The sequence below is a fragment of the Triturus cristatus genome, chromosome 4_1, assembly GCF_964204655.1.
Source record: "Triturus cristatus chromosome 4_1, aTriCri1.1, whole genome shotgun sequence".
Taxonomy (NCBI): domain Eukaryota; kingdom Metazoa; phylum Chordata; class Amphibia; order Caudata; family Salamandridae; genus Triturus; species Triturus cristatus.
The window spans coordinates 780,999,394-781,014,259 of record NC_140585.1 but is presented as its reverse complement, the minus strand read 5'-3'; the positions used below and the strand labels follow the sequence as shown (position 1 = coordinate 781,014,259).

Here is a 14,866-nt window from a genome sequence, read left to right as displayed (position 1 = left end):
GCCTCCGTTCTGGAGGGTCCGACACACGTCCCTCAGAATGCCGCTTCTGCCTCATCCAATACTACATAACCCAATGAGCCTATATCATACCAGTGAAAATTAATAGATACTATGAACAAACAGACGCACACTGCCCCAGATGTCATTTATGAGATTCAGACCTCCTTCACATGCTGTGGGCGTGTCCTCATCTTCACACTTACTGGCGACATGTAACTACCCAACCGACCGCCTGCACAGGCCGCACAAATCTACACACATGGGAGGCATGCTCCTTAGGACTCCTTCACAAAAATAAGAAGCAAAGAATCACATATTGATTTCTTTATCCGGGTTTGATAGTGGCAAAATGCTTAATTACTAAGCAATGGAATCACCTGAACCACCCCATTACTGGCATGGTGGCAATCGCTGCTGGTGTGGGCACAGGCCGAAAGTGTCGCACTACACAAAGAAGCTGCTCTGGGCTGCGTAAGATGCCTATAGCTGTCAACTGGGACACTATATCAGAAGATTTGTGACAGGACTAGCACTGAGACTCAGAGCACACTGATGTAAAGGCAAAAACAGGTGGGATAGATACGGTAACCTAGATTGCTGCTCTACACTGCACGGCCGAGATAGGGCCGTAGTGATAGCCCTTATCTGTAGCAAAAGATTTGCTGTGATCATTAATGAGTTGCATGTACCTTGATAGTTTTCTTTGTTGGAGGATTGGTGGAGAGCATAGGGGAGAGGGCAAAACCCAAGATGGGCCAATTTGCATTTCTGTTCTACGTTGTTATATACTTTTCTTTCCTTCCTTCACTAATGAGATGTACTACAGTGTCAACGGCCTAGTGATGGGCCCTCTTCCACTTTCTCACCGCATGTTCTCAGCTCCACAGACAGAAGCACACAAGGACTCGGCAACACTCTTGATGGGCACCTGAATGTGATCTTACACTAATATATTAACATATGTACTTCTCCTCTTTGCCCTGAACATTGACTCCTCATATTGTCATCTTGTATATCACATGTAACAATATTATTGAACCATAGTTGTCTCAAATCCTGAGCTGTAACCTCCCTAAATATTGCTTCTTCAACAAAATCAATAAAACAGATTTAAACAGAAGATGTGCAGAACAGTATGGTTATACATACCGATGCATCAGTCTTTTATACAAAACAGAGATGTGGATGCTGAAGAAGGAATTTTGTGTTAATATCTACGGATACCTGAAGTACAGGTAAATGGAAGCCCTTTTGGCTGACAACCATCCAGTTGACTGATTGTTGTCCTAAGTAAATTTCATGTAGAAAAACAGGTTATTTGGGCTCTAAACCAACTAGAAGGCTTGGGAAGTTAGTGGAGTTCCAATGTCGGATACTGGTCCTTACTCTGCAATTTCCAAATGCGATTCCAATATTGTATACACTATATGTTGTCATAATGTTCACATACATAGCAGTTTATCATGCACCTGAAATAATAAATATATGTTTCTTCAGCTGAGCCAATATTAAGAGGAAATAATTGTTAGTATTAGCCTGTACAGAATGCATACATGATGTACATGACCTATCTAACTTCATGGATAAAAAAATTTATGCTGAGAAAAGAAACAAATAGTCTTCAGACTGGGAAACCAAAACATTACAAGCATACAGGTAAAGCACATACAGCACATCATACGAATAATACTTACACATAAATGTCATCCCGTTCCATAATATTACTTAAGTTTTCATCTGTGGCAAATATCCTGTGAAACCTGTGATTGTAAATATCTGTAACTATCATCTAAACAGAAAGAAAACAGTCACATTTACATTTTGAACATCTTTAACACCAAGTCATACATGTTAATAATATGCTATTAAATCAGCTCACCTTATCTGCAGGAATTCCAGACAAAGCAGACAGTCCGGTGCAAAGATCTTGTATATTACCGATTTTCGGGACAATCACCTTGTACTGAAAAGTAAAAAGTATAATATAATTTGGAAACAAATCTTACAAAAAAATATATTCTTGATCCATCAATGCTAAATTGTTATATCATTTCATTCACGTAAAATACCCTATGTCAAATTATCCTGTAGATGGAATTTGGAAATTTCTTAAAAGAGAAAATAAGGAATCACAACTATTCACCTTACACACAAAGCAATCATTCATATTCCTGAAGATGGTTCCCAGTTACAAGTAAGAGAAATTCTGGTACAAAAGTATGTTTAAACCTTCAACACGGGCATGGCTTGACTGCAGAGCATTGCGGTCGCTCCATAAGGAGCTCCGCCGTACTGTGCCTGCAATCTGACTGTAGCTACCCCTCGCCGGGACAATCCTGCCCGGGTTGAGTGTGTATCAGAGGCTGACATCAGGCACCTCTCCTGTGCCGAGAATCAACGCACAGCTGAGGGAAATTGCTACCACAGCAACATTGTGAGCCGAGGGCTGAGTGTGCTTGTGGCCAGCAGGCCCAAGCGGTGGCTGTAGCAGTGGCTTTGCGCAGAGATGAGGTGGGAGGGATTCACAGGGTCGGGACACATGAACTAGAGCCAGGTCCAGGAGATGGGGAGAACCCCTTTTAGTCACCTCAAGAACCCCGGGGGGAGGGGGGTCCGGATATGCTCATTATGACCTCGCCTGGTGCAGCCACAACCATCCCTGGAGGTGAGGTGAGGCAAAGCTCGTAGATAGGCTGATAGATAGTGAGGCTGACTGATATTACAGAACGACACCTGGGGGCCTGAGGTGTCCTGGAGATGTGTGGCTCTTTGGATGCGGTTTGGAAGGTGAGAGAAGCACTCGCATTGAGAGGAGGGACATTTGTGGACTGCAAGGATGCGTATCGGTTGATCCGCAGCCTCGCTTTGGGGCAGTGTACGGTGGGACCTGTGCCGCACAAATGGACCTAGCCCGTGAACTAAAAGGAAAGGGACCCATTCTTAATAGCAGCCTACGAGATGGGACCCCCAATAAAGCTGCAAGGGACTTCAACCACGGTAGCTACTGAGCACTGCAGATGCTGCAGTAAGGAACTTAAGCACATTCCCAGAGCCTGGCGGGGAGCGCTTGAGGCCGCGGGGAGGCTAGAAAGTTGAAGGCCTAGACTAAGGAGGGCTGAGGTAGTGCTCAAACCACAGACTTGATCGAGGCGCTGGGGACTGCCGTATTTCTCCTCTCACCCCTCTGCTTTCCTACTGTTGCGAGCTCTCTGCCTACCCTATGAGGTGCTGAGTGGAGGGCTACTCACTGGATTTGGTGGAGCCTGCCGGGGCTGGGCTTGCCTCTCTGCTCCTCTGGCGAAAGAAAGCCGGGTGCCTGCACATACGTCGGGTGACTACACAAATGTGTGCATAGGGGCCACTGGAGGACCTAGAGGCAAGCAACGCACTGAGGAGTGGTCCCACTGTGAGTGAAAGCAGAGCGACTGTGGCCCGTCTGGGGAGTGATGTGGGCAGCGGCTGAATCACGGTGCTAGGTGGGGCAATTACCATCAACCCCCCTCCACGGGGCTCCCTGCGGGTTTGAGACAGTCATCCATGGAACGGGGAGCACTTGATGACCTATACTGAGGGCAGTGACCGAGCTTTGGGCTGTGGGGGGCTGCCGGAGTGGAGGGTGTGCTAACACCAACCAAGACTGCCATGGATGCTGCCTGGCCAGGGTCGGGCCTCTCTCCCTGCTCGTTGGGGATTGCCCCGCAGCCCCCCTATCCCACTGCTGTGAGGAGCTGGTGGCAGAGAAGGGGGGGGGGGGGGGGGGAATAGATGGGGTGATCCCTCTGCATCGGAGTTCATCCTGGACCCCTGCACACTGGGAGCGTGGTCTTTTTCGGGAAAACGAGTGCCTCATCAGCCAGAGATAATTTTCACGACTCCAAACTGGCGTAGTGAATGCCCCACAGGGGCAGTGGGTTGGCGGCACATTGGGCAGACCAGGTAAGACTTGCCTCCTTGACACTGACAGCTATAATTCCCCTTAGACACATCATGGTGCAAGACAAACCAGCGGTCACAGCCTCCCAACAAAAAATCAATAATTTCACTAAACACACTGTCCCAAAGTATGAGGATGGAGCAACTGGGAGTGGACCACATACTTCCTCCATACTACATGCAATTCAAGATCTTAAAGACACACTGGAGGGCAAGATGGGAGAGCTAAAGGTTGACCTGGTTACGATCAGACAAGTCTTGCGGAATACATCCCACAGGGTCACAGAAGTAGAGAGTAGGGTGTCTGTGACTGAAGACACAGTCAAGTCACATAAGGCTCACCTCTTAACTTTGCAACGCTTAGTTGGACAGCTGGAGGCAGAAGGAAGATCATGTCACAACAACTTGCGCATTGTGGGCATAACAGAAGGTGCTAAGGGGACTGCACATACCACATTGCTGTACAACTGGTTGCTAAGCTGGGTTCCTATGGGAGAGGTGTCGAAAAACAAGTTACTTACCTTCGGTAACAATGTATCTGGTAGAGACAGGATCTAGCCGCAGATTCCTTTCGCCCCTCCCCACACTGCAAACTATTTTTTCTTTTGTTCATTTATATCGAGTCTGTGTTTGGGATGTCCTTTTCGTAGACATTCTTGTTGTGTTGTTGGCTCATGAGATATCTTTCCTAGGGATATCCTGTTTGTGTTGCAGGTTCGTTCCTGCTTCATTTCTGCATACTTTCAGTACTGTGGTACCTTGGTGGTTATGTCTAATTCTTGTAGGGGCAGAAGGGAATTGCTGTTCCTGCTTTCTGCCCTGAGTCGCTTTGGACCTCTTGCATTCTTGACTGTTTTCTTCTTCCTTTGCATTCAACAGATATGTGATACATGGTGTGTATTGTCTTTGCACCCTGTTCCATTAGGCAGTGTTGGTATGTGACTCCACTTTTTGTGCGTGGACTATAGTCACGAAGAAACAGACACTGGCGGAGGGGTTATATGGACTCCGCTGACATCACATCCGGGGACGACATCACTGCGGAGTCGTTCAACTCCGTCTGCCGTCACACAGGCGTACTGTGGGGAAGAAAGTTTCCGGATCCAGTCTGGCACCTGGGGAGGATTGCCCATCTGATAGAGACATCTAGCCATAGATTCCTTACTAAGAATCAGACACCTAAGCCATACCATCCCTGGAGGAAGTTCTGCGAACTGGGACTATAAAGAATATACAAGTGATATGAACACAGTCAGAAAACAAAAGACCGAGGGAAAGGATGACTGAGGAGACTATCACACTCAGTCAAAGTTCAAGACATAGTAACTTAATCACCACATGCACCGATAAGAGGGCAGGAGGCAAAGAATTGTTCACCGAAAACCATGGGAACTTAATTCCGGTTGTCCTGTCACAGCAAGAAAAAAAACAAGCAGTTGCGACCTCGAAAGCATCTGACCCATGTATATATGGTGACCACAACTGAAACCAACACAGGGTAGACAAGATAACACCCACAGTGTAAACGGAAATCACCCATGGCAAGAAGAAATGCCAGTAACTGACCTAATAAGGCCAATGCGATCACAAGGTGAATCTAGGACATTGAATAGGACATGTGGAACACAGAACCTCTGAGAAACCACTGAGCAATCTCCTAATATCGTGGAATAATCTCAATAGCGAAGAAAAATAATTGCAATAACTATCCACAAGAAGTGCCATAAATATAATTATGAGCTATAGATAATCTCATGAAATATACATATATCTGGAAGTATACAGACATAGGATCTTATTAAGATACACAAAGGGAATCTAGCTATACGCATATATCCCCTCGAATAAAGCCGGTAAACACGCTGTATACAGCTTAGGAGGCAATTCTGCACATAGTACAAAGGCAATTCTGCACCTAGCAGAGAAAGAAAATACGGCACTAATCATGCGCCACCCACTTGGGATTCACAAGTGGAATAGAGAAGGACTTTCTAAAAGGAGTGCTGGGTAACATAAACAGAATAATTGTGTTACCTCAAAATGGTGTTGCTAACAAAAACAGTCTGAACTCAGATTTGTATCATATCGCTCTGAGGCCAAATTTAAAATATAACTACTAACCTTTGAGGTCACTTCATCAGGTTGGTTAGCCTTGAACCGACAAAGGGCTGAAACAGGAGGCTCTCCAAAGAGATGAATACCATAAAAAGGCATATTTTGCTAAGCGTCTGACAGGCTTCGAGAATCCCGACTTCTGCAGCCTTGCATGCCTGCGCAGTGCCACAGCCTGAGCCATACCTCTACTGACAGAATCAGTGGTGTCCATACTACACTTAATAACAAACTTGACGGCTTCCAGACCATCCTGTACTACTTGAAGGAGCTCCTGTTTAGCTTCCTCCGACACAAAGACAATCACTGTGCAACAGAGTCCCATAGAGCATGAGACATTCTGCCTAAAACGCAAGCAGTATTTAAAGATCGCAAGGCTGCACTGACAGAAGAGAAGAGACCCCTGCCACAATTATCTAACCATCTGGCGTCCTTGCCAGGAGGAGCCACTGGAAGGACAGAAGGTTCTGCCTACGCGGTAGCATTCTGGGGGAATCTCTTGGGGCAGAAAGATGCCGGTAGCCCACTGTCCGGTCAACAGGCTGCCCCGTGACGGGTTGTGCCTAGGTCCCCAACAGTATGTCGAAGAGGGGCTCGCTGTACGGGAGTAACGGGAACACTTCCGTCTCACTTTGGCGGAGAACCTGCATCAAGGGGGTCTGTGGTTAGTTGCACAGAAGGAAATTGACAATGCAAAATTGTAGCTGCTCTTCTCAGAACCTCTGACAAAGAGGAACTATCCTCCGTTGCAATGCCCAGATGAGAGAGCAAGTCTGAGAAAGATGACAGGCCGCTAGCATCCCCCAGATCAGTCAGCCAGTTATCTTCCAAGGGTGGTGGGGCAAGAGTACCAAGTAGAGTTTGCCCCACATCCTCCTTTCTGCCTATAAAACGAGGATTTCCCACAGGAAACCCTGGTAGACGGATCTACAATAAGTGTCGCAGCCGTACCTGACACAGTCTGGCGCCGGCAGACAGGAGAGGCACCGTCGCTGAAGGTTTGAACCTCGGAGGGCTAAGCACCGGCGCCATGTTGAATCTGCTAACTGATTCAGGGGACCCCGCTGTGGCGGAGGTCGAAGCCGGTGCAAAGAGGCAGCCGGGGTACTCCCTACCTCTTTGGGGTTGGACACCGCACCAGACGAAGTCAAGGGATCGAAGACACGCTTAAGAGAAAGGAAGTATTCTTTCATCTGCTCCAAGCTTGCCCAGCTCAAGGGTATTTAGGGAGGCATGGATTCGCTTGAGAAGCCTCCGCAACCGAAAGTTGCAGGACAACGTCCAACTTACGTTTGGTACGCTTGGTCTTCAGCGCCTTGTGGGAGGGCGACGACTTCGCAGAAGGCCTTTTCGGGGAAGACGAACGATGTCAGATTCATCAGACACCCGCACCACGAGAAATTTCATATGGCGTTCCTTCAAAGCCTTCGTCCGGAGACCCTGACAGGTCTCGCAGTCTGCAGAGTAGTGGTGTTCACCCAGACACCACAAGCAGACAGTATGTAGATCTGCGATCGACATCTGCCTCTCACAAAAACGACAGGATGTAAACCAAGAAGACATCGCGTTGGCATACTGTTCGACAATGAGAAAGAGGAAAGGCCCAATAATGGCCTGAATTCTGCTCTGGATCCACGTTGTTAAGCGCGGGAAATAAAGAACTAATATCAGCGCATCAGCGGAGGGGTTATTTTAGACTCCACTGACTTCACTTCCAGGACGATGCCGCTGCAGAGTTGCTCGACGCCCTCTGCGGCGTGCGGACGTACTGTGGGGAAAAACGTTTCCAGATCCTGTCTGGCGCCTCGGGAGGATTCCAAGTAAGGAATCTGCAGCTAGATGTCTCTATCAGAACTGCTTTATAGTTGAGGGGGCTCACAGAGCACAGATCGCAAAACCCCCATGGGTGCACCATCTCGCCCTTTCCTTGCTTGGGTGCTAAACTAAGCAGACGGAGATGCCTTTCTAAGAGCGGCACACAAGGTGGGATACCTAACCTAGCAATCCTCTCCCATGATGATCTTTCCAGATTATACCCTGAAGGTCCAGCAACAAAGGTGACCCTTCCAGGATGTGAAACAAAGACTAAAGGCCATTGGGGTCACCTATATGCTTCTCTTCCCGGCCCACCTAAAGGTCCTCTTTCAAGACATTCTTTTTAGATACCCCAGGGCGGTCAGGGACTCGATAGAAGAATGTCCCACATTGCACACAGGAGATCCTGCATTCTTGGAGGGTGGGGGGAGTGTAGGGAGAGGCACAGGGGGTAGTCCCAGAGAATGGCGCAAAGCTTTGAGAAGGCAGCTGCGCTACAGGGAGTAGAGGGCCAGGTCCCTGAAAGATTTCTCATAATGTAAGTCTTTAGCTGTGGCAGAGGAAACAGGTGTCCAGACAGCCTGTAATGACTCGATGCATGCCCTGCAGGACACTCTGTGATAATTAGATAAGTACATGTTTGTAGGTGCCTCTGCAACATACAGTGAAGGCATGTGGAAGCTCAGCATGGTTTCACAGGCTAGCCGTCTCATTCTTTTTCTTATTTCCTTCTTTCCCCTTTTTTCGTTAACAGGTTTGAGTTGGCTTTAGTTCGATAGGAAGTATGCACGGCAGGGGAGATGCACATTTCCGGTTAGCCCTGTTGGCCACTTCCCCTAGACGTACCACGACGGGTACCTCTAGGAAGTATGGGGTGGGACTTGTGGGGGAGGGGGTACATGGGTATTGTGTTGGGTTACTCCTCAACTGGAACTATCAGACACTGATGAACAACAGGCACACAAGACACACACACATAGTTTATTGACTTGGTTAGAGAATAAATAGTACACCTGAACAAATGGCTGGGGCGCGGCGGCATGTCACCGGGCAAATTTACATTCCCCTCGTGGAATGTTAAAGGCATGCTTGACAGGGTCAAGCAAGGCGTGGTACTCAAGTGGCCTCAAAAACCGAAGTTAATATCCTGATGCTACAGGAGACTCTCCTTCTTGGCAATCATTGCCCCTTTCTAGTTTGCCATGGTTATGCCCAGGATTATCACTAGGCAGGTATGTAGCAGTCACAGGCATCTTACAAGGCTTCCCGATCTCTTAGATTTGTGCTTACTCCTACGCCTCTTACGTCTGAGTTTTGGGACAGCTGAGTGGTCCTACACATGAAATCCCAGAAGCTAGGTGGCTACTGGGAGGAAATCTCAATGGGGTGTGACGGGTCTACACCGCTCCTCTACCTCTGCAGCCGCTGGCAGCAGTCTGACGCTTTGTGACCTTTTTTGCACAACCTGACCTTCTTAGACTTGTGGAGGGCACACCACCCGGTGGTTAGGGGGTATACTTTTTACTCTGGAGTCCACTGGTCCATCTCCCGGCTAGATCATTTACACATGCCATACCATGAAGGACAAGTTTAAGGTATACAATTATTAGTGCGCGGCCTCTCAGATCATTCACAAGTGGCAGTGGTTTTGGCTAGGCGCCTGCCCGAGCTGTAATGGGCTGGCGCCTGATTCGCTGGAGCCTTCAAAGTGAGGAGTTTAGGAAGATGTGTCAGCACATGTGTCAACGCTTCCTCACCGGAAAACACGGATCGGTGAAATCACAGGGAACGCTGTGGTAGCTCCAGAAGGCCACCCTCCGGGTAGATACTATTAGTTACTTCAAGAGTCAACAAGATTGCGCTCAACGAAATGTTAAAGATCTCGAGCAGAAGGTGCTCTGCCTTGAGAGCCGCTATGTGGTATCAATGGAGGAGCCACTCCTGAGGGACTCACTACACATGCAAACTCTGCTTAGGCAGGAACTCATACAGGAGGCGCGAGAAACCTGGATGGCCACCCGTAGTCGAATTTACCAATGGGGCGACAAAGCCAGCAAGACTTTGCATTGGCTGTGTACCTCCAAGGATACGCGTGCCACTGTAGAACAAGTTACTTACCTTCGGTAACAATATATCTGTAAGAGACATAGATTAGTTATAGATTCCTTACCTTGTGAATTACCTCCAGGCGTCAGACTTGATCTCGAGAATATTTTCGTCAGCAGTACCACTGTGCGTCGGAAGGTGTCGGCGGTCGGCTCCGCGTTTGCCGTTGGCGTCGTGGTCGCCGGGATGACATTGCGGCAGCTACTGAGATGCCGCCCTTGCACGTTGACGTCAGTTTTGTACATGACTTTCCACACCAGAAGCGCAGAGCCATGCAAGACACTGACCACTGGGGCACAAAAACTAGGGCCCTGAAAGGAAATCCTTACCCTTAGAAGTCAATTCGCAGAACGGGGAGGATGGGTGGGGCGGTAAGGAATCTATAACTAATCTATGTCTCTTACAGATACAGACACCAAGTTCACACCAGAAAGTCCTGGAGAACAGAACGGCCAAAGAGGCCGTCTCTCCGGACTTGGCTGTCCAGGCAGTAGTGTTTCGTGAACGTGTGCAGAGATGTCCACATTGCTGCCTGACAGATGTCGATAAGGGGGACTCCCCATTCCAAAGCGGTGGTAGATGCCGTCGCCCAGGTGGAATGAACGTGAGGCCCCACCGGAGGCTCCTTCTTTGCCAAGGAATAGCAAGCTTTGATACACAAAACAACCCATCAAGAGATGGTCTGCTTGTGTACGGTTTGACCTTTTTTAGCGCCCATGTAGCCAACAAAGAGCTGGTCATCCATCCGGAATTGTTTTGTGCGATCCAAGTGAAAGGAAAGCGCACATTTGGATCCAGACGGTGGAGCCTCTCTTCCTCCTTAGAAGGATGCAGAGGCAGAAAGAAGGTGGGCAAAGTGATGGTTTGGCCAATGTGGAAAGAAATAACCACCTTGGGGAAAAAGGAAGGACAAGTTCGAAGTACAACCTTGTCCGGATGAACAGCCAGAAAAGTAGGTTTTGAAGAAAGAGCTTAGAGCTCACTCACCCTGCGAGTAGAAGTGATGGCAACCAGAAAGGCAGTTTTTAAATTAAGAAGTCTAAGAGGACAGTTATGAAGCAGCTCAAAGGGAGCGCACATAAGGTAAGTAAGATCCAAGTTCAAGTCCCTCTGAGGCATTACGAAGGGAACAGGAAGAAAAAGGTGAGTAAAATGCCCTTAAGAAAGCGATTTACAACAGGGGACTTGAAAAGACAAGGCTAATCAGGAAGTCTGAGAAAGTCAGAAATGGCCGAGCGGTAGCCCTTAATAGTGCCGAGAGCTGCTGTGCCAAAGAAAGAAGGAACAAGAGAACCTCTGAAAGGGGATCCACAGCCTTTGCTGTGTACCATGCCACAAATTTGTTCCATCTATAGGCGTATACCGTCTTAGTGGATCGACGCCTGGCTGCCAAGATAACATCACAGACTTCGGGAGGCAGGTCAAAAGCCATCAACTGCCACCGCTCAATCTCCACACAAGGAGGTGGAGACTGGACAGGTTTGGGTGGAGGACCATCCCCTGCTGCTGCGACAGAAGATCCTCCCGAAGAGGCAGTCTTATCAGAGGATCGATGGCCATGTGTAGCAGCTCGGGATACCAGACTCTTCGTGCCAAATTCGGAGCCACCAGAATGACTTGGGGCCCAGTCGCGCTTGATCTACTTCAGCACTCTAGGCAGAAGTGGTATAGGCGGAAAGGCGTATGGAAGACTGCAACTCCACTCGCCATGAAAAGCGTCGCCTAGTGAATGCCGCCTTCCAACAAGCAGAATTGCTGACATTGAGCCATCTCTTCCGTAGCGAATAGATTTAACCAAGGCTCTCCCCATTGCTGAAAGAGACCTTGCACCACATCAGAGGGAAGATGCCATTTCTGATTCATAACGCACCTGCGGCTGAGTTCATCTGCCCTGGCATTCAGTGAATCTGCCAGGTGTTGAACCACCAGTGATATGCCCGGATGTTCCAGCCATGTCCAGAGACAGAGAGCCTCTTGACATAGGGTCCATGACCCCACCCTGCCTGATTGTTCCAATACCACATTGCGGTGGTGTTGTCCGTGAACACCTGCACTACTCTTCCCCGGACAGAGGGAAGGAATGCTTTTAGCACAAGACGGATCGCCTGTAGCTACAGAAGGTTGATGTGGAGCCCGGACTCCGCCTGAGACCAGAGGCCTCTGATCTCCGCCTCTCCCATGTGGCCGCCCCACCCCAGAAGTGATGCATCTGTCACCACTGTGAACTCTGATTGGGGAAAGGAGAGGGATCTGCCGTTGACTCAATTCTGGTTCATTAGCCACCACTGCAATTGGTGTGCAGTGCCCTCCGAGATCTCGACACAATTGGACAGGTTCCCCTGAAGTTGTGCCCACTGGAACTTCAGGTCCCACTGCAGAGCCCACATATGTCATCTGGCATGATCCACCAGCAGGATGCAGGAGGCCATCAGACCCAGCAGCCGCAGAGTCACCCTGACTGAAACCCGGGACAAAGGCTGAAAGACCAGAATCATAGCCCGAATATCCCAGACTCGCAGCTCGGGAGGATAGACCCGAAACTGCGTTGTGTCCGATGAATAGCTTTTGAGAGGGAGTCAGGTGTGACTTTGGCACGTTGACAGAAAACCCCAGCGAATGCAGGAGGTCGGCCGTAGTCTGGAGGTGGGAGACGACAGCCTGGGGAAAGTCTGCCTTCAACAGCCAGTCGTCGAGATGGAGCTGCGACCACCGCATCACTTTTGTGAACACCTGAGGGGCGCTGCTAACGCCAAAGGGGAGCACGGTAAACTGAAAGTGCTCGTGGCCTACCGTGAACTGCAAGTAGCACCAGTGGGCCGGCAGGACGGGGATGTGAAAGTAAGCGTCCTGCAAGTCCAACGCTACCATCCAGTCACAAGGGTCGAGAGCAGAAAGGACCTGAGCTAGTGGTACCATTTTGAACTTCTCCTTCCGGAGGAAGCAGTTGATGTCCCTGAGATCCAAGATAGGACGCAGGCCTTTGTCCTTCTTGGGCGCTGGCTGGCGTGGAAAAAGAAAGAACTGACGTCAGCACGAGAGGACAGCGTCTAAGTAGCAGCCGCGACGTCATCCCAGCGACCACGACGCCAACGACAAACGCAGAGCCAACTGACGCGCAGGTGTACTGCTGAAGAAAAATTCTCCGGATCCAGTCCGACGCCTGGGAGTAATTCACAGGGTATGGAATCTATAACTAATTGTCTCTTTCAGATGTTTACATACGGCTCATAAGTGAGTCCAGCACAAATGCTTTTGCATCCTACTATCGGTGCATGTACAGCTCATAATCTGCAATCCCTTGAGCAGATCTGCATCAATTTCTGGCAGACCTGCAAGTACCCTGTCTATCCCTCACAGATCGTGAATCCTTGGAGGCTGCGGTCACCTAAGAACTGCGCGCTGTTTTGGCACAGCTTCAGACGGGCAAAGCGTCGGGACCCAACTGCTTTCCGGCAGAGTTTTGGCATTTGGTTTGGCTCCAGACAGGTACCTTGCTGCTGGTGATTTTCAAGGAGGCTGTAACACAAGGCGAACTGCTGCCAGATCTCAGATTGGCAGAAATCGTTGTGATCCCAAAGCCAGGATAGGACGACGTACACTGCGAGGACTATAGGCCAATTTCACTATTGAATGCGGAGGTAAGAATATGTTGGCCAACCGGCTCACTGGAGTCAAAACCCATCCCGGATCAATCCAGGTTTTGTCCCATCGTGCTACTCGATACAACTTACGAAGGGTCTACAATACCATTCAACTGTGCAAGGGTAGTCCCGGGTGCAGATCCTTGCTCTCGGTTGATTTTATGAAAGACTTTGATTCAGTGGACTGGGAGTAGCTCCGTCTTGGATTCAGGCCAAAGTTCACCGGCTACGTGCCCTTGCTCTTTATCAATCTCAGGAAAAGCGTAGGTATGGGGGGGGCAACATCAGATAGTTCCAGATAGAGAGGGGCACTCACCAGGGTTGCCCGTTACCCCCCTTGCGTTTTGTTTTGGCAGTGTGGGTGTGAGTCAACATGTTCTTGTGGGGCTTCTAATGTTAAGCAACAGACTCTCGCTGTATGCTGATGATGTCTTGATGTTGCCAGACGATCGGACCCCAAGCTCTTCAGACCCTATTCTAGCCTGCACATGAACACTAACAAGTCCTCGATCTACCCGATTGCCCCCTGCCCACTCGATATGCCACGAGCACCTGAAATATGGGTATTCCCCCTGTGGTTTACATACCTAGGGGTCTATATTACAGAGATAGTGCACGGTCCTATGAACTCAACCTTTGAGCTCAGCTGGAAAATCTTGCAAGACACGTGAGATTCTGGTCCACCTTCCCTCTGCCTTTCCTAGGGCTCTGGCATTTTTGAAGTGTTCTCTCTTCTGCACCTCCTATAAACTGCAAAACCACCCCTTCCTGGTGGGTCGATCCTTTTTCACCAAAGTAAATGCATTGACTTGAAAAGTACTGTGGGGAGGAGGCACCCCGAATATCCTTGAGGAAGTGCTTTAGGTATGTCTTTGAGGGAGGGATAGCTACTCCCGACATTCTTTTGTACAAATAATAATAATAATAAAGAGGTTTATAAAGCGCCTGGTTATACTAACTAGTAGGTCCCCGCGCTGCGGCAAGAATGGTCCGTCCTCAACTGAGCGAAGACGGTCAAGAAAAGGAGATGCTGAGACAGCTAATCTGGCTAAAAAAGCAAGGTCTACAGTTTTTTCCGGAAAGTGGTTTCGGACTGCTCCAGTCTTAATTCCACGGGGAGATTGTTCCATTGCTTATCCGCAAGGTAGCGGAAGGATCGGCCCCCCATTCTTGCTCTTTTTATAACAGGAGCTTGAACTCGACCTGAACCCGAGGACCGCAAGGCCCTGGAGGGCGAGTAGGGGGACAGAAGATTGTTG

The 14,866-nt window shown here is 49.1% G+C and overlaps 1 protein-coding gene across 7 annotated transcripts in view; it reads right to left on the bottom strand.

Annotated features, from left to right (window-relative positions):
• The window catches only part of USP15 (ubiquitin specific peptidase 15), a 743,655-nt gene that overhangs the window by 380,383 nt on the left and 348,406 nt on the right, over window positions 1-14,866 (bottom strand). For all 7 annotated transcript variants that reach the window (XM_085653348.1, XM_085653347.1, XM_085653352.1 and 4 more), the window contains 2 exons: window positions 1,880-1,963; window positions 1,695-1,789 (listed from right to left, as the gene is read on the bottom strand). In XM_085653348.1, coding sequence (XP_085509474.1) covers window positions 1,695-1,789; window positions 1,880-1,963 — 179 coding nt within the window. The remainder of the gene's footprint in view (window positions 1-1,694; window positions 1,790-1,879; window positions 1,964-14,866) is intronic.